This window comes from Mustela putorius, unplaced genomic scaffold (genome assembly GCF_011764305.1).
Source record: "Mustela putorius furo isolate JIRA1106 unplaced genomic scaffold, ASM1176430v1.1 tig00003853_pilon_pilon_pilon, whole genome shotgun sequence".
NCBI classification, from domain to species: Eukaryota; Metazoa; Chordata; class Mammalia; order Carnivora; family Mustelidae; genus Mustela; species Mustela putorius.
Window position 1 is genome coordinate 24,527,054 of NW_025422005.1, and position 23,453 is coordinate 24,550,506.

Genomic DNA, 23,453 nt, shown 5'->3' on the forward strand with positions numbered 1-23,453 from the left:
TGGGCAGAACCTATCATCCAGTAAGCATTAAGTCTCTTTGAGGCGATCAGTCATTAGGAAAACACAAAAATACAGAATTCTGCACACAATTTCAGAGGCCCGTGGACTTCCGGGGGATCCTTAGGTTAAGAGTCCTTGGCTTGGTCCCTGAGAGTCTACAAGACAAGCTCTGTAGCCAAGGCTTATGTTTTTCTCTCTGCACGCCATCAGCACACCTGGGAGTGTGTGGTGTGCCGGGAATCCGGGTCTCCAGTGTTGCCGGCACACCTGAGCGGGAGATGATGACTCACCCGAGGTCTCACGGCCGAAGTCTGTCTTCTGACTGACTAAGGTGCCTTCTTAAGGCTCCTGAGGCTTCCTGAGGGCCAAGGTTGCTCTTCATTCCGTTGTCTGCCATGCTCTGTGCCCACCAGAGAGCCTGAGACACTTCCCCGGGGTCCTCAGACTGGCAGCGAGTGGCCGTGAACAAGAAGGCACCCAGAGGGGCCCATCTTGTTGTAGAGCCACACCAGGTGCTAAATCCCTTCAGCTACAAGGTCAAGGGGACACTCCACCTCTTCTGTGTGACCTCGCCGCTCCAGGTCTCACTTCATTCGTAAGAGAAGGACAGCTCTGACCACCCGGATGCCCTGGGAGGGCTGAGCGAGGTCTTGGCTAAGAAGCCCACATGTGGTACCTGGCCTGGCGTCAGTCTTCCAGGCAGGGGAATGGTTCCAATTAGTTTCCGGATGAGGAAACCAAGCCGAAAGCCCTGAACGACAGGTCTCCCAGTCTTCTCTCAGGCCATTCTTCCAAACCGCACCACGCAGCGGCCTCCTGGACTGGGTGCATGGATCTTTCCCCCAGTTTGTTGCACAATTGAGGAAGGGAAGAAGGTTTTCATGGGGCATTTACATAGCTCAGGGAACAAAAAGATGAGTGAGTCAGTCATGTTGGCACCTGAAAGGACCGCAGGAGAGGTGGGGAGCTGGGGAAGGAGAGGGAGGAGATGGCTCAAGACTCGGCCTTTATAGGCCCCTGACCACTCCGGATCTCTCCAGAACAAGCAAGCCTGGAGAATGGCGGTGCTTCCAGCCCAGCTTCCTCTGGTTTCGGGAATAGCAGTCATTTCTCAGAAGCTGGCCTGACAGAGGCGACTCTTTCAAAGAGCCTGAGAGCTTCAGCTTGGCTCTTTTGCTGAGCAGGAAATGGATTTATAAAGAAGCAACCGGGAGTGTTGAAGAGACAGCTGAAGAGACAGCCAAAAATCTGGCCTAGGGATGAGAAGCACTGGCTTTCTAGGCTGCGGACAGCTGTCCACTCAACAATCCTCCAGCCCGGCACGAAGCAGATATTTTTGTATATATTCTGATCCAACTAACACTTATCAAGTGTCTGCTGTGTGCCAGGCGCCAAGCACAAAGCTTCTTTTTATAAACTTCATTTAATGCCAACAAGTTTGAGAAGGTGGCATCACACCCCTTTTCTCAGACAAGGAAACAGGAGCAGAGTAAACGACTGGCCGGGATTCCTCGCACATCCTCTGAGCTCCGAGCACAGCGCGGTCGCCACGAAGCCGAGCTGCCTTGTCCTTAGGGGCAAGAAAAGCCTGCCTGCATCTGAGCTAAAGTTCAAGAGGTCGCGTGGCTCATCTTAGGAGCACACACGTGGACCTTCCTGCCTTGTGACTTCTAGTGACAAGAAGGAGTTTCCAAGCCAGATTCAGAATTCAATGCCTTTTTTCCCTCCTAGCCCAGATCCCCTCAAAAAAAAAAAAAAAAAAAAAAAAAAAAAAGCCACAACAGGGGATACAAATTTTTAACATACTTTATTGATTTAGGGGCCAAACAAGGCAGCATTTGGTCAGTTAAGAAAGGCACCTCATTGAAAATAATACATCACAGTGCTGACGAGTGATCCCAGTCACAGGATTTGAGGATGGAAAGGACAATCTTTGGATGACGTTGCTTAGGGCACTTGCTCATTTATTAATAAGGGTCCCTTCCCACATTATGGATGCAAGATGGCAAGAGTGCAGGGATGCTGGGTGGCTGCTGGGAGCTGACCCATGAGAACAGGGCGGGAACCAGTACACAGCAGTATGTGGTTGAGGAGGGAGACCAGCCCCGTCTACCCCCAACTCCAGTAAACTTGATTGGCTGAGCCACGGCCCCTTGAACATGCCCCCTCCCAATCTTCCCAATGCAGAGATGATCTTTTGATCTCACGGTCTCAAGGGAACCAGGGCCAGGAGTCGAACCACCGCCATTCCAGGCTTTTGGAAAGACGGGGCAACAGTCTGACTTCCTGCATTCTCAGGCTGGCAACCCATGAGGCTCTGAGATAAAAACTGAGGTCTTAGGACATTTGGCTTTAAAAAATACTGTCACCAATCCACAGTAAAGGAAACCTGGCTTCCTTAGAAACAATACTGTACCTCCCTATTTCTATTTACAGCCTCTAATCAGGTTTAAAAAAAAAAATTAATTTCCCCCTTTTTCAGACTCCTCTATGACGTGTAAAAGAGACGGCCTATCCCATTGTTGCTCTCCATTACTCCTTTTGGGCCCTCGCCATTCCTCCCTCTCCATCCTCACCCTGACCACCCCTCCCCTCTGCCCAGCACCTAAGAGCAGGGATCACGCCGCGGGGTGATGAACAGTGGTGCAGTCTCGCCTGGCCTTCTGCTACTAGGCTGAAATAGAGAGGAAACAAGAGAGAACAAAATGGGTTTTTAAAAACCAAGTAAATATCAGGGAAGGCTGGCATGCATGCCCCAGCAACCAAATGCATCAGACACTGGACATTTCTGTCGGGAGAAAGCTCTCATGCCTGCTGAGGTTAAGGCCATGTAATTAAATGAAGCAAAAATCTAAATCCTGACCACCCCCCAAAGGACATATGCATCCTGCATGTTCTAGGTTCACCAGCAGCCCAAATATCCACATGTGAATGTATACAGATAGGTGACAAGTATTTGAGGAGGATCACACACATTCAATTAGCAAACACTCAAGGCCAGCCACCTCAAGGCCAAGTGGCTGCAGCTGTCCCCTGGGAAAGGCGAGTGGACTCCAGGATATGTGAGGTCTCCCTCCCCCAGAGAAGGGCCCCAAGCCACTGCAGACACAGCTCATAGTTTTGGTTTCACTCCTCTTCCCTGAAGTCATGTGCTTCCCAGAAATGCCCCATGGCAGACTAGGTTTCTGTTCAGAATGGGCGGAGTTAGTTTACAGGCAGGGAGGCAAGGCAGAGCAGAGCTGGCAGACACTCACTTGAACCAGACCAAAGGGAAGCAAGATAGCCACGTACCCATGCCCAGCTTCCAGGTGGACAGGGGACAAGCCCTCTCAGAGTTCCACAGACAGCAGGAGACTCAGGTCAGACGGGGACTGGGACTCTAGAGCTCACTGCACCAAGTCAGCAGATTGTGCCAGGGCTGGCGACGTTATTTACTGGGCCTGCCACTGGTTTTCCAATGGTTTTTCCAGAAGCTGCTGTTTTGTGGCCTCTTCCAACAGTCTATTAATTCACCTGTTTGCCACAAGTCAAATAGCACAGCATGGACCTCAGGAAATGCTTAATAGATGGAGAACTGAAGTTAGGAGTAAAAGCTGGTTCCTGTCATAGTTGATCTTATTTTGGGTGATCTTTTCTTGGGGAGTCTGTGGAGAGAGTCTGAGTTTACAAGAGACACATCTGATTGCGGTTTCATATCCTGCAGAGACTGGGTTTGAGTAAACTCTAATGAGGCCAAGAACAGAGCACCTCCAAATCAGTTTTGTTCGTACTTGGACTGAGACCAACATTAAAAAATGCAAACAAACCAACCTACCCTGGTCTCTCTGGGAAGTGGCCTGGCTGCTCTCAGATGCCCTGCCTGGATGTTCGGAAGGCAGCATGAATTCAAGAGGACCATTGACTTGGGTTTAATTCTTTGGCAACAATTGGGTTTCTACACACGGGGCCCAAGGGGTCCCTACTTTACAGCACTGTGAAATCACCGAAATTTTCCATCTTAGCCTAGATCTTTCTATGGTGATACCTCTACCAGTTAAATTTCTGAAATCTGTAGTGTATATGCCCTTTTCACTGAGGGGAAAAAAAAAAGAACAATCCCCATCCACATACTGACTTGTGGCTTTTCACTGTGGGGTAGAAAACAAGTGGGAACCTTGGCCCTGCTTGACTTCATGTGATCCTGGACTCCTACTCAGCTGTTGGGAGAGGGACCATGAGGTTCTAGAACTGCGGTGCCTGGCAGATATCTGAGTTAGGTTATCTTGGTAAAAATAAATAAAAATCAAGACTATGGCTAAAGAAGTAAACAGCTGGGAGAGCAATCTTGCCTGTACCTTAGAAAAAAGGAAGAGTGTACATGTATTTAAATCAACGAACACACGCACGCACACACACAGATGAGATGAGAGTTGCACACACGCTAAAGAGACATCAAGCAAGCGCTTTTTTAATCAGTATAACAAATGGTATTCTCGCTGGCCTCAGGAAGCTTCCCTCTGCCTGCTCTGTAATTCCCACCCTCCCTCAACAGGGATAGGAAGAAAGAAATTCCTTTTTGGACCCAACATTAGATAAACATAACCAAGTCTTTACATGTGGCTTTGGAGAAGGCCGCTAGGATGCTGGCAAACACGACATCGGGGGTCTGGGTGGCATCGATGACAGAGTGGATCCCTCGTTTCCTGTAGTACTCCACCAGCGGGATGGTCTGAGAGTGGTAGGCCTCCAGGCGGATCTTCAAGGCCTTCTCATTATCATCTGATCGTCGGATCAAGGGCTCCCCAGTGACCTGAGAACAGGAAGGGGGCAGTGAAAGTCTGGGACAGTTAGCAAGGTTCCTTATCTGATGATGCCAGGTGCAGATATGCGATGCTGTCTGCTCCCAAAGTCCATCAGAGGGAAAGAAAGATGATCTAGATCCCCTCCACTGTGGAACTCTAAATAGCTTTGCGACTCCCAGGAAGTTGGTCCTAGGAGGAGACCAACTAGTCCGGAGCAGCCGGGCAGCCTGAGGCAGCAAAGTGTGAGGAAGGGGCTGAGCTTCTGCACAGGCTGCTTGGCTTCCAAGATGAACACTTCTAGGATCAGAAGCAGGAAAGATACAGGCCCTCGAGACTGAGAATACATAAAAAATCAGAGATGCATTTGCCATTGTAACCTTAGTTGGCAAAGTATTCGGTGTTTTCACTAGGGCATCGGCCATCAGTGTTGTAGAAGTGGCAAGTAAATGAGAAAGAACTCTGAATGGCAGAGTTCCCAATCGTGGGATACGTGGCTACACTGACACGAGGGTTCTGAAACCTGTAGGACCTGACGAACTTGTCTGCAGGGACAAAGGCAAACCCAGGATTCTCACTCTCACCTACATGTTCTAGAACAGGTCAAACAGACCTAGTACTGCAAATGTTACAGCGAACATGTACAAGACCCTCCTTGTCACATCTGAAAGTCACTGCAGACTGGGCACTTGGCAACGTTAATCCAGCCTAAACAGTCTGAATCTGTTGGACACAGCAGAGTCAACAGAGAGGACATTCTTCTAAAGTTAGGACCGATCAACACATCTCTCTTCAGTCCTGTTCTCCCAGCTTGGCTCTGCCTCTGGGCTTCCAAGCAGCCCTCTCCTGAGGTTAGTCAATCATTTAGATCACCATGATAACAGAGAGGGGCTGCGCTAGACCAAAGACAGGTATAAACTGGGCACTTTGAAGTAGCCAGTGCTGGTAGCTACCTCAAAGTCAAATAATAAACCACCCGGGAAGGCGCTGTGTAGACAGAAGGGCCACGGCACATGAGGTTTACTTGGTAGTGGTATTTCTCATGGTTAAGTTAATCATATTGGTAGGAATAAAGAGAAGATGGAAAGAACAGAGAACAGAAAGGAAGAAAGGGGAAGGAAGGAAAAGGAAATTTCCTGTCCTGGGTTTACATACGTCATCTTTCATGTGTTCCTTTGGGGGGTTGAACTCCTCGTGGTAGGAACGGCCACTCAGAGGGTGAATCAGCCTGAAAGACAGCAAACGAACATGAGTCAGGTTGCCTGAAAGTACCCCGGCACCCCAGGGGTCTCCAGGTTGATAAGCAATGACAGAGGAGCTGGACATGAGGACTTTATCCAGCCAGAACTCTGCCATAGGCGTCTCTCGCTTGGGAAGATAGCCGGGCTTCCAGGAAGCTTATGCCAGAGGGAGTATGTTTTCTACTTCGACCTAATATGATAATGACCGTCTGGCTGCCGAGGCTGGCGTTAAGCACCTAACTCAGGAACCCGGTGCTGGTCTTACACAGCCCTTCATTTTATTCACCCACTCGCCCAACAGACGTTTATTTTATTAAGTGCTTAGTCCGACTCTGGCGTCATACTGAATCCAGGGGCCGCACTGCAATGAATCAAGATGCCTGATCAAAAGCAGCACTTACTCTAGTGGGAGGGACAAATGAGGAAAAAAACGAAAATAAATGTGACTATCCTTTAATAGAGATTTGTACAACATGCCATGGAGGCCAGAGGACAAAGAAGCTAACCCTATTTTCTATACCAGTTCGGTTACAAAGACCAGAAAGGTGTGATGGCGAAGTATTATGTCCTTTAGATGCAAACAGCACCAGACAGGGTGGCACTCCTGAAGCATCGGAGGGCCAAGCAATACGAACATTGGCACCAGGGGAAAGGACTTACTCAACAAGTTAGGAAGTGCCCAAGAATTAAGTGTTTAGTGGGTGCTGAAAACGTAGCTGGGCACCCCATCTCTGCTGGGCCCCCTTGGGCCGGAAACTCGAGTTCCTTACTGTAAGGGGCCATGCCACGGGAGCCTAGAAACCTAAGAAGGGAGGAAGGCAGGCCAAACACTGCCCAGCAGCCACAGACCATCTAGTTTGCCACGTTTGTGCAGACCTGGGTCTTCTTACTGAATGGATGCCTGCTCTCCTGATGAAGGTCTGTTACACCAGAGCTTCCCAACATTTTTCACCTCTTGGCGCCGGCGGAAGCATTTATGTGTTAAGCACTTGCGTGCTTCCCCTCCGGAATAGCCCAGGCCTACCCAGCTGCTCTGATGGCTGAGGGGATCCACATCTCGGCACATCCGTTGCTAAAGTCCGGGTCAGACTATCAAAGCCTGGGCAGGGGCGCGCAGGTGGCTCAGTCGGTTGAGCGTTGGACTCTTGGCTTCAGCTCAGGTCACAATCTCAGGGTTGTTAGATCAAGCCCTGCATCGGTTTCCACGCAGAGCAGTCTGCTTGAGATTCTCTCTCCCTCTCCCCCTTCCTCAGTTTCGACAGCACACTTTTGGGGTGCTAAGTGGTCCATTTACAGCACTGGTGGGGGCAAGGTGATGGCTGAGTAGAACAGGCTACACTGATGGCTATGCCTGTTGTCAGGCCCTTTTATTTGAGTCACTGGTGAAGTTCCTCTGGTGCCTCTATTGGGAGACCTGGGGAAAGGTTGCGGGGCTCAGCTACAGCTTTCCCTCTGCAAAGGGTTGCAAGCTCGAGACATGGACCATGATTCTTCCCCTTCTGGAAAGCACAAGGCACCCAGCAGCCAGGCTGCAGCAGACCTGACTCTTTCATTTCCACATCCCTACATCTCTCGCTTACTTTGATTCCCTCAGCCCTCCAGATACAGACAACACATGGCTCCTTCCCTGCGCTCAGACTTCATTTTAAGAGGAATGCCAGGCTCACTCCCCAGAAGGGCAACAAAACAAAGTCCAAGATCCAAGTTTTCAAAGTGGAACTGGTCTCAGTACCAACCACAACAGCTCTAAGGACCACTGAGCCTGACCTAGTGGTGGGGGTCGTGATGGGGAGGGACATGAGCTGGGATTCTAGAGCCGTTGGTCTCGAGGAGGACACTTCAGATGGCTGTTTTCTCAGCCACAAAGGGTGGATGGCTTGAGACATTAGGAGAGGAGCACCTGGGTGGCTCAGTGGGTTAAAGCCTCTGCCTACGGCTCAGGTCATGATCCCAGGGTCCTGGGATCGAGCCCCACATCGGGCTCTCTGCTCAGTGGGGAGCCTGCTTCCCTTCCTCCCCTTCTACTTGTGATCTGTCTTTCAAATAAATAAATAAAATCTTAAAAAAAATGCTTAAGAATCACTGAGAAAGTTTTAAAAAAAAAAGGGGAAAAAGAAAAAAAAAGAGACATTCGGACAGCCAACTGGCAGGATAATTAGGATATTGGACAGCCAACACTGAGAAAGTTAAAACCCATAACCGCCAACCATACATATTCAAGACATAAAGTAATGACTCATAATATCGTCAGAAGTGAGGTCAGAGCTAATCAAAATTTACAGTGCATTTTTATCATGTCAGATTTAAATAAGATTCAAATTAAACCAACTAGTCCCTGCCGCTTTTTCTTCCAACCCTCACTGTAGTGGACCAGGAGGCAGAAAGCCCACTTTCAGTGCTAGTTCTGCCACTAATCCAGAGTGAATCTGAAAAAACTGCTTTACCAGTCTGGTGTGTCCTTCTCTGTGAGGGAGGTGGTTGCACCGTATCACTCACCCCCAAACCCAGACCCTGGGTCTTCTTCATGCTCTACAGCAACCTTGTAATTTGCTCTTCGGCATATCTTCATTCCCCACCAGCCAACCCCAGTCAAAAGCCTCTACAACTCCACGTGGGGATCAGAATCATCCTCCTAGGTGGGCTCTTGTCTGTTTCTCTTTTGCCCCAGTTTAGCCTGTACGCCAGGGCCAAACTAATGTTCTTAGAATGCTGCTCCTGCCTGACACCTCATGGCTTAAAAACGTCCCATGACTCCCAATCTGTCTACCCTCTTCACCCTGGCCAACCTTTCCCAGTCAAGCGCCCATCTGTTCTTCCCAATAGCACTTTTTCTACCATCCAGCCCTGCAGATCACTCCTCCAACTCCGGAAATAAATAAATAAAATAGATAAATAAAATAAACTCTGCCACTACCCCTAGAGCTAGAGGCCCTCCCCTAACCTGTACTCATTCCCACCTCTACTCCCTTCCTGGAAAGCCTCGCCGAAATCCTCTCCGTCCAGGAAGGCCATGTTTGACATTACATCTCTCCTAGGCAGCCTTCCCTTTGCGCTCCCAGGCTCGCTCCTTAGGACTACGTTAATCAGCCCAGGTTTCTCGTATGGCTTGTAGACTCTCTGAGGTCAGAGACGGGCACATTGTTCTTCTGTACCCTCCAGTATGGCACTACACACAGAACAGGCACCCAGAAACATGGGCTGATCGATGCAAAGGCCTCCAGCGTCAATAAAGTGGATCCCACCATATCTAACGTAGCCCCTCAGGAAAACACCTGTCAACACTCACCCCGCTGTCTGTTTACATGTCTATCTCTGCCCTTGTAGATATGAACTACAGACCCATAGAAAAAATGTACATCTTCATGAGGAAATCAACTTAGTAAAATTTACAACAAGAAAACATTCTCCTTCTAATTAATTCCAAAAGTTTACACGTACTAGGATGGTCACAGCATTAAATTAACAGCAGACAACTATAAAAAACACAACCGTACCACAATAAGGGGACAAGGGAGTAAATGATGGCCCGTCTACTGTGAAATACCGCGCAGCAAGCAAAAATAATGGTCACAGATGTCTGGGTCAAGATGGCAGACTGACTACCTTCCTGAGACTCCATCAAAATGACTAAGGGATATAAAAGCTAAAAGCCACAAACCACAATAAAGATGAGAATGGGAGGAGGTCTATTAGTGGCCAAGATCTTCCCACATATTTCTGGAAGCGGATGGCAGAGTGGACAGGGAAACAGGGTAGAGGAAATTGTAGCCTAAAGCGGTGGCCCTTTCAGGGCAAACTTGTTCAGAAACAGAAACATATCTGTATTCAGCGGTGACTACTACAAAGAAACATGTACTTTAAAGATTGTATTTGGGGTGCCTGGGTGGCTCAGTGGGTTAAGCCGCTGCCTTCGGCTCAGGTCATGATCTCAGGGTCCTGGGATGGAGTCCCGCATCGGGCTCTCTGCTCAGCGGGGAGCCTGCTTCCCTCTCTCTCTCTCTGCCTGCCTCTCCATCTACTTGTGATTCCTCTCTGTCAAATAAATAATAAATAAAATCTTTAAAGATTGTATTTATTTACTGTTTTTTTTTTTAAGATTTTATTCATTTATTTGACAGAGAGACACAGCAAGAGGGAACACAAGCAGGAGAGGGAGAAGCATGCCTCCCACCAACCAGGGAGCCTGAAATGGGGCTCGATCCCAGGACCCTGGGATCATGACTTAAGCCAAAGGCAGATGCTTAACGGCTGAGCCACCCAGACACCCCTTTATTTACTGTTTTAAGTAAACTCTACACCCAATGTGGGGATCCGACCTCCAGTCCTGGGACCAAGAGTTGCATGCTTCATTTGGCTGAGTCAGCCTGGTGCTCTAAGCAACATGCACTTTATTTATTTTTAAAGATTTATTATTTGAGAGAGAGAGAGAGAAAGAGAAAGAGAAGGAAAGAGGGGTGGGCAGAGAAAGAGGGAGAGAGAATCTGAAGTAGACTCCGTGCTGAGCACGGCACCGGACATAGGGTTGGATCTCACGACTCTAAGATCACGACCTGAGCCAAAACCGAAGAGTCGGACGCTTAATGGACTGAGCCCCCCAGGCGCCCTGAAACAAGTACAAAGCAATAGTGGGTTTGGCTGAGGTGGCTGTACACGAGCAAAATTTTCCTCCATTTTCTAAACTTTGTGTAAGTGGTCATATTATTTTCACACTACAAAACCTACAGCAAGGTAGGGCAACTCCCAAATGAACCCAGATTTCAGGGCACTGGATATAACCATGGAAGGAATGGAATCTTTCTGAGGTACCCACCATAAGCAAGGCTCCAAACTACACAGGTCATGGTATGTAAAATGCACAGTGGTTCCTTGAAGTGGGTCTTATTAACCCCACTCTATGCAGGAGGAATCAGCCTTGGATAGATTAAGAAAGTTGCCTAGGGTCAGAGTTAAAAGGTGACAGGCCTAAGATGCTGTCTGCCTTCAAACCCCTTGCTCTTCTTTCCACGTATCTCCATCGCATGTCACATACAAAACCAGCCCATGTAAAAATGGCACTACGCTGCCTGGCTGGGATGGGGCAAGAGCAATGCTGGTCTGATAAAGCTCTGAGGAGGCAGGACCAGGAGAAGCCTTCAGAGGACAAATACCTTCCTGTGATTCTTCGGATCAGCAGAGAGTCTGGGATGCTGAATTCAATCACAGAGTCAAGCTTCTCTTTCCTCTTCTCCATGAGGTCGTCGAGCTGCAAGAGAGTAGTATATGGCCCATCTAAGCTATCAGAGCTTGATCAGAGCTGTTTCCCTCAAAGGAATTATGAGATAAAGGGCCAAGAGTTCGTTTTCATGCATTAGTGACACAAATGCAAGGCACCTACCATTTCTGCCTGTCTCACGGTCCGAGGGAAGCCATCTAGAAGAAAGCCATTTTTGCATCGAGGGGTCTCCAAATTCTTCTCAATGAGCTCCACTACCATTTCATCGCTCACCTGGAAGTTAAGAACGAGACAGCCTTGGGTTTAAATCTGTTAATTAGGTGACATGAGCCCAACTCCAGGGCCACAAGTTTGTGTCTCTATAACCTGATTAAACAGCATGTTTTCTTGACCCCAAAGAAGCAAATATTAGAGCAAATGTGGAATGGCTCCACATGCCAAAGAAAATTCAGTTTCATGGTTTTTGTGGTTGCCACATATGTATTCTCTTGTGTCCCAACTATCTGGGTGAGGGAAGAGGATCCCACTGCCCATCACCTGGACAGGAGGTTCTCATGTCTGAGGTCCTGAGGACCTCACCAGCCATTAGCCAGGATCCTTTCCATCAGATAATAGCTCATCAGCTGTCCTCAAGGCACAAGAAAGATGAGGGCTTCTGGCTGAGAGATCACTGAGGAGGGCTCCATGGGAGAATGGGGCTCGACCAAAATGCAGGAAGGTACTAACCTTCCCTGTTTCCCAATTCTGATCAGGCGAACAGTAAAGTGGTTCAGGCCATCCTGGACATGAGGTAACAGAGAAGGCTGCTGAACTGGCAAGACTGGGTCAGAGCCAAGGAAATGAGGTACCAGCCCAACGCACCTCTTAGTTGCTCTAAAAGCCCTAATGAGGACTCCTCCAGCTTCTAAAAACTGGTTTTCCTCCTGAGCTTTCATAGAAACAGAGTTCCCTACCAGTATGACCGTGAAGGTGGCTAACACTTTTATCTCCTGGGACCCGCTGTGAACCTGGGGACAAAGTACAAGCTCTGTGACGAAGTGAAGGCTGGAGATAAGCAATCTCATGGCCATACCCCAATTTTTTCTCAGTACAAGATCTTATGCCAAGACCCAAAGTCCAAACTATCTAGCTTTCTGGCTTAGCTCAAGGTCTCACAAGCACGAAGGGAAAGCTAGAGATAAAGGGGCAAGTGGGCGAGTAGGGGTACCCCAGATACAGCTATGCAATCTCAAAGCCTGCCAGGAGGTAATTTGGGGATAAAGATAAAGCCAAGGCCTTCCCCGACCAACATTCTGAGATGCGAGAAGACCAGAGGGCCAAGCACAAAATGACTTCTGAAGGTGATTCCCAGATGATAAACGTACCTTTTTCTACCCCCCTTCCCCCAAAATGGTATGTATATCTGATCATCTTCATGTATGAACTTAAAATAGTGAAATGTTGGGCACCTGGGTGGCTCAGTCAGTTAGTTAAGTGTCTGCCTTTGGCTCAGGTTACAATTCTAGGGTCCTGGGATCAAGTCTCGCATTGGGCTCCCTGCACAGCAGGAAGTCTACTTCTCCCTCTCTTGCTTTTGCTCTGTCAAATAAAAAAATAAAATATATATTTTTAAGATTTTATTTGTTTATTTGACAGAGAGAGAGATCACAAGTAGGCAGAGCAGGAGGCGGGGGGTGGGGTGGGAGAGAAGGGAACAGACTCCCCGCTGAGCAGAGAGCCCGATGCGGGGCTTAATCCCAGGACCCCGAGATCAAGACCTGAGCCGAAGGCAGAGAGGCTCAACCCACTGAGCCACCCAGGCTCCCCTAAAAAAAATAAAATCTTAAAAGAAACCAGGGAAAATGTTATGGAAGCAAATGGCTTGTAACCTTGTAAGTACTTACAACACAGTGTATCTTCTTGCTCATGAATATTCTATACTAGAACCATTGTTTCTGTAGTTTAATTAAAATGTTTTCTTGGTGTTCCAGTTTATTAAAATGCCTGAAGGTGATTCCCAGAGGCCAACTCCCAGAATAACTCAGTTACAACTAAGCTCTGGCGCTAATCAAAGAAGATTTAGTAGATAATAGATTGTAACCATCCAAATAGATCAACTGGCCTACAAATGTAAGAAAATGCTATTATATCCCCCAAGTAGGAGGAATTATTACTTTCATCAGTCACCAAGCAACTCCACTGTTAGAGACACAGAACACAGAGTCACAAAAACAGAGTTAAAACGCCCTGTGGTTTCCTGCATCCTCTCTTGGATATATCCTTGAGTTCCGGCCTAGGGATGGCAGTTTCATTTCTGGCTCTAAAACCAGGGCCTATTACAAAACGCATCAGCACGAAGAACCTCAAGAATACTATAAATAGGGGCACCTGGCTGGCTTTGTCAGTAGAGCATGTGACGCTTAATCCCAGGGTTGTGAGGTCAAGGCCCACATTGGGTGTAGAACCTACTTAAAATAAAAATAAAATAAAATAAGTTAAAAAAAAAAAGGAATACCGTGAATAAAATAAATGCCACACATTCAGAATATACCACATAACCTGCTACCCTAGAAGTCTGCAGTGGGTGAGTTTGTGAGAACACCCTGCAGCACACAGGGCTGTCCAACAGAACTTTCTACAATGATGGAAACATTCTAAAGCCGCGCTGGCTAACAAACCTTTTAAATGCCGCCAGTGAGACTGAGCAGCTGAATTTTCAATTTTCAATTCAAGGAAATCTCAATTAATACCCATGGTTCCACGTGGCTGGTGGCCACCAAAAGAGGCAGTGCAGACTGAGACGCAGGAATATCCACATTCACTGGGACCACTGAACCTACCAGTTTCCCGGCATCCATAGTGGCCTTCAGCTTTTTCCCCAGTTCTGAGCCAGACGCAACCATGGCCCTCAGCATGTCCCCAGTGGCCAAATGGCAGACGCAGAAGTTTTCGGCCAGTTTGGGTGCCTGTGGAGGGGAAGATGAAAACAAAGACAGAATTAATACTGAAGGCCCTGGCATCAGGCTGCCCAGGGGTGAGTCTGGCCCTGTCACTGGCTCAGTGGACTGTGGCCAATGCCCGATTTCCTTACCTGGAATAGGGATAAAAGTACCAGATGTTATAGTCCAATGTAGAACAATTATAGGGTCACAGTAAGATTTCTACGACAGAATCCCTGTAAAGCACTGAAAACTGCACCTAGCACACGGGAAGTGGTCATAAATATTAGCTATTCTCACAACTTCCACCAGATACGCCCTAGTGACACAAAAGCCTCAGTTTACAAATGGGAAGAATCAAAACAGCAGTATCAGTACCTCTCAGGGTTGCTGCGAAGTTTATTTATTTTAAAAAAGATTGTATTTATTTATTTGACAGAGAGACACTGTGAGAGCAGGAATACAAGCAGGGGGAGTGGGAGAGGGAGAAGCAGGATTCCTGCTGAGCAGGGAGACACCCAATGTGGGGCTCGATCCCAGGACCCTGGGATCATGACCTGAGCCGAAGGCAGATGCTTAACTGACTGCATCACCCAGATGTCCCTTTATTTATTTATTTAAAGATTTACTTTTTATTTTTTAAAGAATTATTTATTTACTTATTTGACAGACAGAGATCACAAGTAGGCTACGGGGGGAGGGCAGGGCAGGCTCCCTGCTGAACAGACAGCCGGATGCGGGGGCTCAATCCCAGGACCCTGAGATCATGACCTGATCCGAAGGCAGACACTTAACCCACTGAGCCACTCAGGCACCCCTATTTTAAGATTTTTATTTTGAAGTAATCTCTATGCCCAATGTAGGGCTCAAATTTAGGACCCAGAGATTAAGAGTCATACCGGCGGAGCCGGCCAGGCGCCCCAGCTGCTGAAAAGTTGAAATGAGTTCACGTAGAGATCAACCACTCAGCACAATGCCTGGTATATAATGTGTTGAATGAACATTTGCCAAAGGAATGAATGCGCCACAGTCAAGTAAGGTGGCCAGGGGCCTGGGAGGTAGCCCGGGACCAGCTGAGGAATGCGGGTTTCCCCCCAGGAACATCTGGTTCTTCCCCTTTCCTCTCAGAGGCTCAGTTTCCTGGTCTGTTTAAGATGAAGGCAAAAAGTCTTTATCTCAGAAAGTAGCTGCGAAGATGAGACAGGATACATAAAAAGAGGATTTGGCCAACAGTATATACTTACATAGTAGTTTTAGGAGGCAGAATAACCTTTTGGTTAAGAGCATGGGCTTCAGAGTCAAAATTCCTGGGGTTCAGACAGCAGTCACTAGATATGTGACTTGAGAAAAACTGTATCACCTTACTGCCTTTCAAATCTCCTCTAAGTCGAATGGAAACAGTAGCAGGCCCTCCATCACTGGGCTGATGGGATCAAATGGAGCTCGACATATATACACCGGGACAGACACAGAGTAAACACTCAGTGAACTTTAGCTGGCACTGCAGCCCCAGCCCTAATTCCACGTTCATTCATAAAGAAAACACTGAAGCCCCCTCCAAGAACCCTGCTGGGAGCCAGGAAAACAAGACATGGTTTCTGGCCTCTACAGGCTCCTAGTTTGGTGGACAACACAGCAGAATAAAGACCAGAACAGGAAGAACTCTGAACAATACAACAGGAGTACTCTCCTCACCCCAGCCCCCCACCCCCACAGAATTCACAAGGAATTGAATCAGTTCAAGAAGCTTGATATTTAGTGTTCTGGTTCAACTGTTTCATAAAATAAGTAGGGTTGGATTCTTATTCAAGCCAGTGCATTGGGAGATTTTTAGTTGCACACAGGAAAGGGAAATAGATGGGGCTCAGTGTAGCAAATTTCAGTTTGATTCGTGGACTGATTCAGTTCAAGCAAAGACATGACTTCACAGCAAAATGGAATCCAGAAGAAGAACGTGTTAAAAACTGCACTTTGGAAAACCAGTGAGGGTCAGGACTCTCTGGCAATGGAAAACCTTCTGGCCCTCCAGGTTGGCGTGGTAGCCACACCCCCATAGAACTGAGCTTTTTCTGCCAATCTTTCTTGTTGGTTGTTGAAGTTAATCTGGGGGAACATTCTGGAGACTGGGCTTGTGCGTTTCGGGATGATGGGATTCTACAGCTGTGTGACCTTGGGCCAGTTACGTTACTTCTCAGCATCTGTTTCTTCACCAGTCAGTTGGGGATGTCTATCTACTTGATTGGGTTATAGTAAGGATAACAACATTGGGCTGTTTTGAGGAAGTAAGTACCCAAGACATTAAGATACACAGTGGGCATTTAATAGAAGAGTTCCCTCCATGGACTTTCTTTTTTGCATTTCTCCACAGAAATGCAACCTACAGAAGCATTCGGATGAAATAACTTTGGACTGTTTAATCCCCATCCCCTCACACTTCAAGATTATGCTTCAGGGCACTGCTTCTACTCCAGACCACCTGGAGATGCTGCTAAAATGCAGATTCTGATTCCACAGGGCAGGGCCTGAGCATCTGCCTTTTTAACAAGCTGGTAGGCCTGGCTGTCCTGTTGGCCCCTGGACCACACTCCTGCTGCTTGAGGCCCTGAGCCACTTGTGTCTCACTGGCCACCTCTGTGAGAACCCTGTGGGGGAAGAGGTGGGCTTTTGTGGGGGGCATGGGTAAGAATGGCTGGAACTACCAGACAGGCAGCATGGGGGGTGGGTTTAATGTCTTCGGTCTTCAGTGTATTACCATAGTCATCTGGGGCATATGCTAAAAATATAAAGCCAGGCCCACCCTTAAAGTTTCTGCCTGAGCGGTTCTCAGGCAGCACCCAGGGATTCTCATGCACAGTCTGTGAAACCCCCAGGGGCAGTGGGACAAGACTGGATTTTTGGTGGTACAGATCTGGGTTGGAAACTAGGACCCACAATTTACTCACTGTGCTCCTCCTGAACAAGTTATGCGGCCTTCTTAAAGCCACACTGTCTTGTCTTCATCCCTGGAGTCCAGACAATAATGTCTACTCTCAGAGCTATAATGGGGACTTAATAAAATTACGTATGCAGAAGCATTCAGCATAGTGTCTGGCATTCAGAGAAATAAAGGGAAGCTATTAGTTGCTGAGGTTTGATTTAATCTCAAACTCATGTGTTTTCTCACTTTGAAATTACCTCTCTGCCTCTGTCTTTCCCATTCTCACGTCCCATGCTCCTGAATATGTAGCTGGAATCATTTCCTAAAATACTGTTGGGCGTGTCCCCCACCCCCAACACCTACACACACATTCAGAAGCCTTCCATGTCTCATCAGTGCAATAGGGGAGAAGTCCAAATATCTTAGTCTAGCACTCAGTGTCCTCCATAATCAACTTCCTACACGGCCTAAGCTCTTCAAATTTACCTATCTATATGCCTTGCACCACTGTAAACAGCAGCTCTATGGATGGTTCCTGAATACATAACGTAAGCATTTCTGAGGACCCTAGCTCCTCTCCCTTCTACTCTTCCCAAATTCTGAGCATCTCTCTCAAAATACTCCTACCTACCCCTTCTTCCTCTGATAAGGACTCATCAACATCAGTTAACTGAATGTTTGCAACATGCCAAGGAATTTTTCTATGCAGTTTTACTGCAGTTCATATGCATAATATACAACAAACCCAGGAGGTAGGAACTATTTTTAATCTGTATTTTATAAATGAAATTCAGAGGCTAATTGCCCAAGATCGCGTAGCTAGTAACATCAGAGCTGGCAAGCCCTAGCACTTACCCATGATATATGGCCTTATTAAAAAACAGCAATAACAACCCACAGAGCCTCAGTGGCTGTTTCTGAGGAAAGGGTGTGTGTGTGTGTGTGTGTGTGTGTGTGCGCGCCTGCCTGGAAGGGAGCACAAGGAGGATTTTGCCATGCTGGCAACATTCTGTTTCTTAACACGAATATAAGCCGCCCAAGGGTAATTGTGAAAATTCATGTTGTGAGGAACCATCAAGTTGCTCACTTATGATATGTGTACCTTTCTCCATATACAGTATACCTCAATAGAAAGTTTTTTAAAAAGCACAGAAACCTGTGTTTGAGTATCACTTCTGCCTCTTAACTTACCATGGAACCTTAGGCCAGGGATTCTTCGAGACTATCTCCTCATCTATAAATTGGGGCTAACAATACCGACATTATGGGCTGGGTAGGAGGAAGAATGGAATACTCTCGACAAATGACAGTTCTTGTTTTAACCCTGAACTAATCCTAGCATTTGTCAGTCACTCCTGTGACACGTCACGCATGGTACTTCACACTGGTACGAGTTGTGCGCGTGCTGTTCGGTTTTGCCTCTACACCCAGGCTAGTGTTAACCGTGAAAGATGGTGACTCTGCTCAGGAATCAGTCATGGATTCAAATCCTGCCTTTGCTACTTCTTTATGCTTATCCTGGGGCAAGGTACAGCATTTGAGCCTCAGTTTATTAGTACAAAGGGCATGGATAAGAACAGGACCTACCTTCTAGGGCTGTAGGTTTAAATCAGACGACACGTGGAATTTCTGACTAGGGGCCTGTCACATAACTGAGCAAAGGGTGACTATTTCTTGTACTGTATCTTCTTAAGGGCAAGGGCTGCTCTCTGCATCGCTAACACCAAAACGATCAAGCACAATATGCATAGGGTAGGAGAAAATCTAACCCAGGGTAGGAGATAGTCAATAAAAGAGCAGGGGCTTTGGAGCCATTCAGGTGGCGGATCTGCCGATAACTTGCTATGTAAACTAGAGAACAGGCCCTCTGAACTTCAGTTTCTCTAACTGTAGAAAGGGGAATAAAAGTATGGGTCTCACAGAGGTGTCATGTCGCTGCACTGATACAGCTGACAGAGACTGGCCTGCAAGAACTGGTATAAGCTGGACACATGCAAAAAATGTGAACAGGGCGACAGAGACACCTCGGTCACGCTATCTGGTTGCTGCTTGAAAATAATTTGTGAAGGGATGGGACGCCTGGGTGGCTCAGTTGGTTAAGCAGCTGCCTTCGGCTCAGGTCATGATCCCAGCGTCCTGGGATCGAGTCCCACATCAGGCTCCTTGCTCAGCAGGGAGCCTGCTTCTCCCTCTGCCTCTGCCTGCCATTCTGTCTGCCTGTGCTTGCTCTCCCCCCCACCGATAAATAAATAAAATCTTTTAAAAAATAATAATAATTTGTGAAGGGAAAGTGGATGGGGAAGCAATGGCCACCAGCTGATGATTCTTGGGGCTGGATAATGGGTACATGGGGAGGAGTCTTCTTTTGTATTCAAACTTGAGGTACCTGGGTGGCTCAGTCCGTTCAGTTTGTTTGACTCTTGATTTTGGCTCAGATCATGATCTCAGAGGATGGTGAGATCAAGCCTCTTGTGGGGCTCTGCAATGAGCATGGAGCCTGCTTAAGATTCTCTCTCCCTCTGCCCCACCTCCACTGCCTTCCCCCCACCACCCCGGGTCATGTGCTCTCTCTCTCTTTAAAAACCCCAAAAACCCCACAAATTCTTTAAAAAAAAAAAGTTAGGGGGTGCCTGGGTGGCTCAGTTGGTTAAGCATCTGCCTTTGGCTCAGATCATAATCCGGGGTCCTGGGACTGAGCCCTGTGTTGGGCTCCCTCCTCAGTGGGAGTCTGCTTCTGCTTCTCCCTCTGCCCTCAGTCCCCCTCCCCCATCTTGTGCTTTCTAACTCACCCCCTCTCACAAAATAAATAAAATCTTTAAAAAAATATTAGGGAGTTGCCCTAATTAGGGTGACTAAAATTAGCCTCCCTAAAAAAATTAGGGAGTCACTGCTAGCTCAGTCAGTGGAGCATGAGACTTCAGATCTTGAGGTCTGTGAGTTCAAGCCCCACACTGGGGAGTAGAGCCTATTCAAAGAAAAAAAAATAAATATAGGATGTGTTTGTAGACTAAATGCTGCTGGACGCTGCCACTTTGCAACCTCTGATTTATGAACACTGCTGTTTTTATTTTACTTTTTTTTTTTTTAAGATTTTATTTATTTGACAGAGAAAGAGACAGCGAGAGAGGGAACACAAGTAGGGGGAGTGGGAGAGGGAGAAGCAGGCTTCCTGCAGAGCAAGAAGAGCCACCCAGATGCCCCTGCTGTTTTTTTTTTTAACTCCATAAAACTACAACCACTAGTATTCTTTTTGTCCCACTTACGAAAAGAAAGGTGTACAGAGGTTAAAAGACTTGTTTCCTCAAGTCCCAATTACATCTCCTTCACTTCCACAAAGCCTTCTCTGACCAACACTTGCTGTAAGTACACCCTTATAAATCAGTTCATAAGTATAATCTCCTTCAAAACTTCCTGAATACATCACTCTTTACACTGAAATATCTGGTTGTAAGGGAAGGGAAATGTATAAGATGAGGAAGTCAATAATTATTGAACGCCTGTGATGTGCTTGGGTAGGTAGGGATGCTTTTACACATGTATACAACACATTCTCCCAAAATCCTTGTCAGCTTTTGGTCTATATGAATAAGGACCCTATCAGTCTTGTTTACTGCTCTATCTCCAATGTTTGGTACTCATAAAATGTTGAGTAAGTAAGGTGGGTATTATCACCATTTTTCAGGTGAAGACATTGAGATTTAGAAGTTACAAAGCTTGCTAGACTATAAAACCCTTGTCTCAGCACTGGGATGGGTTGTTCATTACACAACTAATAAAATTATTAACTTCTGTATGAACTAAGAAAAACTAATTGATGCATTTGAGCTACCCTGTTTATAGTCACAGCAAAAATTTGCAGAGTCTGGGATTAAATATTCCTCTGCTGCAGTTTCCCTAATAACGGAGGGTGACAGCAACAGGAAAGAGACTTCAAAGTTAACGGAGGTCAAAGGGATTAGGTAACAGTGAGTTCCAAGGATGTATCAGCTCCAGCTATAGAAAAGGGTAAGTGGTCGTTCTTGACCTAGTGCCCAGAGCCAAAAAGCAATTATCACAGGAATGACCTGTATCTCCCAGACTTCCCTTGTCATCACCCACATTAATCTGTGTCCTTCAACCATTTCCAACCCTATCAAGTGCTAAGTGATGTGCTGGGTGCCAGAGGGGTCTCAAGAATGAGTTAGACAAGATCTTTTCAAGTGCTTTTCAAAATCTTTTCAAGGAGAAGTGGGCACACAGCTGTCCCCTGAACACCATTCATTTAGGTGCTCAGGACTTTCAGGAATTCCATCTTAAGCAGCTAACAACCAACAGGAACCTGTGGCCTGGAGGGCAATGCCAGACCTTAAGCAGGAAGGGGACACTGATAATCCAACCTATGGGCTTCCAAATCTTAAAAGGAGATCATAAATCCCAACTCTGATCTATGGGTCCATTACAGCCCCGACACCATGTGAGGATCCACAGTCTGCTAAGGTAGAAGGTAACTTTAGAGTCCAAACTCCTGGAGCCCCATGGTTCCTGAGGTTCCAGACTGCATGAAGTTAATTTTGCTATCTTCGGAAAGCAACCTAACCTCTCTGGGGCTGTTTTCTTACCTGTATCTTGACACCGTCTCTCATTTCCCCAACTTAACTGGCTCAGGTAGGTTATACCTCATTTCTCTTAGAACTCTTAATCAGCACACCCCAGTTCCCCCAATGTCCCACGTGCTAAAGATGCTCCTCTGCCTTCAGTCATTAACCCTAACCAGCAAGGTTCCCCTACCCCAAATGCCTGGAACATTAACTTTGGACAAGCCACTCCCACACTGTAGGGAATCGGGGGTCCCTGACTCCACTCAGGCTGTAATATAGATACTTCAACCGAAAGCTCACCCTACCGCTCAAATCCTCTCAGCTTTTAACTCCTTAAGGAATCTAAATCAGTCCTTTGATCCCGACATGACACCTCAAGTCGAGATGCCTTCAGAACTCTAATCCTAACTCAGACTTCCCCCGATCTCCAACTGGACCCTCTCCCAAACGCCTTCCCAGAACTCTCCCACACCCTTCCTAGGCCTAGGCTCCAGGTCCCGCTCCAGGGCTATCTGGAGCTCCGGCCGTCCTGACCTTGGAGTTAGTTCCACAGGCTCCGCCGCCAAGCCCGCCCCTGCAGCTCACCTGGGTACCCTTGCCGGCCCCGGGAGGCCCCAGAAGCACGGCCCGGATGCCTTTGGGACACTCTGGGGCCGGTTCGGGCGCGGGGACGTTGGGAGCCATGGCCGCCAAGCCTCTCAGCGCTCAAGCCGCCAGCACACACCTCGCAGGTCCAGCGCTTCCAGTCTAGCGCGCCGCGCACGCCACGCACGGCCCGCTCGCCGCTAACACTGGTCCGCCGCCACGTCCGTCAGGTCGCTTCTCCCGCCCCCGAGTGTGATGGACACTTCAACTCACCAGCCATGAGGCAACGTTGTAGAAAGCTGCTTTTGATTGGACAAAATCCGTAAGGAAGTAAGGAAGGGGCGGGCCATCATATTCCGAGGCGGGGTTGGGGCTCTCGGCGGGTGTGCGGAGTGGGCGGGAAAAAGTGAAGTAAGACCTGAGGCCCGGCTAGGAGTTCCAGTTTGGTTTTGACAGTTAATGACACCGGCAACTCCGGTAAAGTCCTTTGCAGTTGCTTCTGGGAGTGCAAATGGGCGTAATCAGTCTTAGAAGACAAGTTGATATTATGTATCAAATATCCTTTGGCCCAACAACTGCACCTCCAGGAATTAAAGATATAATCAAAGAAAGATACGCGTGAAGATTTGTGTAACAAAGACACTACTTGTAGCACAACAGCCTAAAAGCCTCAAAAAAGCAAACCAAAGAACAAAATAAAAACAAAGGCAATATCCCAAATATTCAACAAGAGATTGGTTAAATAGATTGCAACAATTTGTATTCTGAACCTCCCCATTGTATAAAATATTTAAACACATGGGAAAATGCTCACCAAACAGGATACAAAATTGCAGTTACAACAAAATCCCACTTTTGAGTTACAAGTGATGATCTTTGTACACTGTGATTACAGGAGCCTCTCCCATTCTTCTTTGTGCATGTTTATATTTTCAAAAAGTTCTATAATAAGTTCTGTAATAAACAGATACTACTTTTATAATAAGAAAACAACCTTTTTAAGTCAGGAAAAGCTTTTCTCAAAAGAGATAACTCTTGGAGATATCTCTTGGAGATATCCTTCTCAGATAAGAAAAGAATTCCTCCAGCTTTTTGGTGTGTGAAAGTTTCATCCACACCCCCTGTGAAGCAATCCTCTAGACCCTGGCAAAACTAGCCCCAAGGGCCCCTTTGGACCTTTAGTCAGCAATGTGATTATGAAACGATTATGTTTCCCCACAGGCTC

The 23,453-nt window shown here is 47.3% G+C and overlaps 1 protein-coding gene across 3 annotated transcripts; it reads right to left on the minus strand.

Annotated features, from left to right (window-relative positions):
- Positions 1-1,788: 1,788 nt before the first annotated feature.
- Positions 1,789-22,411, minus strand: AK2 (adenylate kinase 2). 3 transcript variants are annotated; one of them, XM_004740878.3, is made up of 7 exons: positions 22,229-22,409; positions 14,051-14,176; positions 11,394-11,504; positions 11,167-11,261; positions 5,934-6,006; positions 4,594-4,789; positions 1,789-2,674 (listed from the first exon to the last, which is right to left on the minus strand). In XM_004740878.3, the coding sequence occupies exons 1-7, from the start codon at positions 22,325-22,327 to the stop codon at positions 2,670-2,672; spliced, it is 705 nt and encodes a 234-aa protein (XP_004740935.1). In that variant the 5' UTR covers positions 22,328-22,409; the 3' UTR covers positions 1,789-2,669. The 3 variants fall into 3 exon arrangements, with proteins under 3 accessions (XP_004740935.1, XP_004740934.1, XP_044920088.1); XM_004740877.3 differs by lacking the exon at positions 1,789-2,674 and having other exon boundaries at positions 4,422-4,789; positions 22,229-22,411; XM_045064153.1 differs by lacking the exons at positions 1,789-2,674; positions 4,594-4,789; positions 11,167-11,261 and having other exon boundaries at positions 5,935-6,006; positions 22,229-22,411.
- Between the last annotated feature and the right edge of the window lie 1,042 nt (positions 22,412-23,453).

Excerpts from the sequence above, each read along its gene's own strand:
- AK2 (XM_004740877.3), bottom strand. The coding sequence starts at position 22,327 with ATGGCTCCCAACGTCCCCGCGCCCGAACCGGCCCCAGAGTGTCCCAAA. Across the intron at positions 11,262-11,393 it reads CCGTGAGACAGGCAGAAATG|CTCGACGACCTCATGGAGAA; the intron begins GTAGGTGCCTTG and ends ACTCTCTTGCAG. Across the intron at positions 4,790-5,933 it reads AGGAACACATGAAAGATGAC|GTCACTGGGGAGCCCTTGAT; the intron begins GTATGTAAACCC and ends TCCTGTTCTCAG.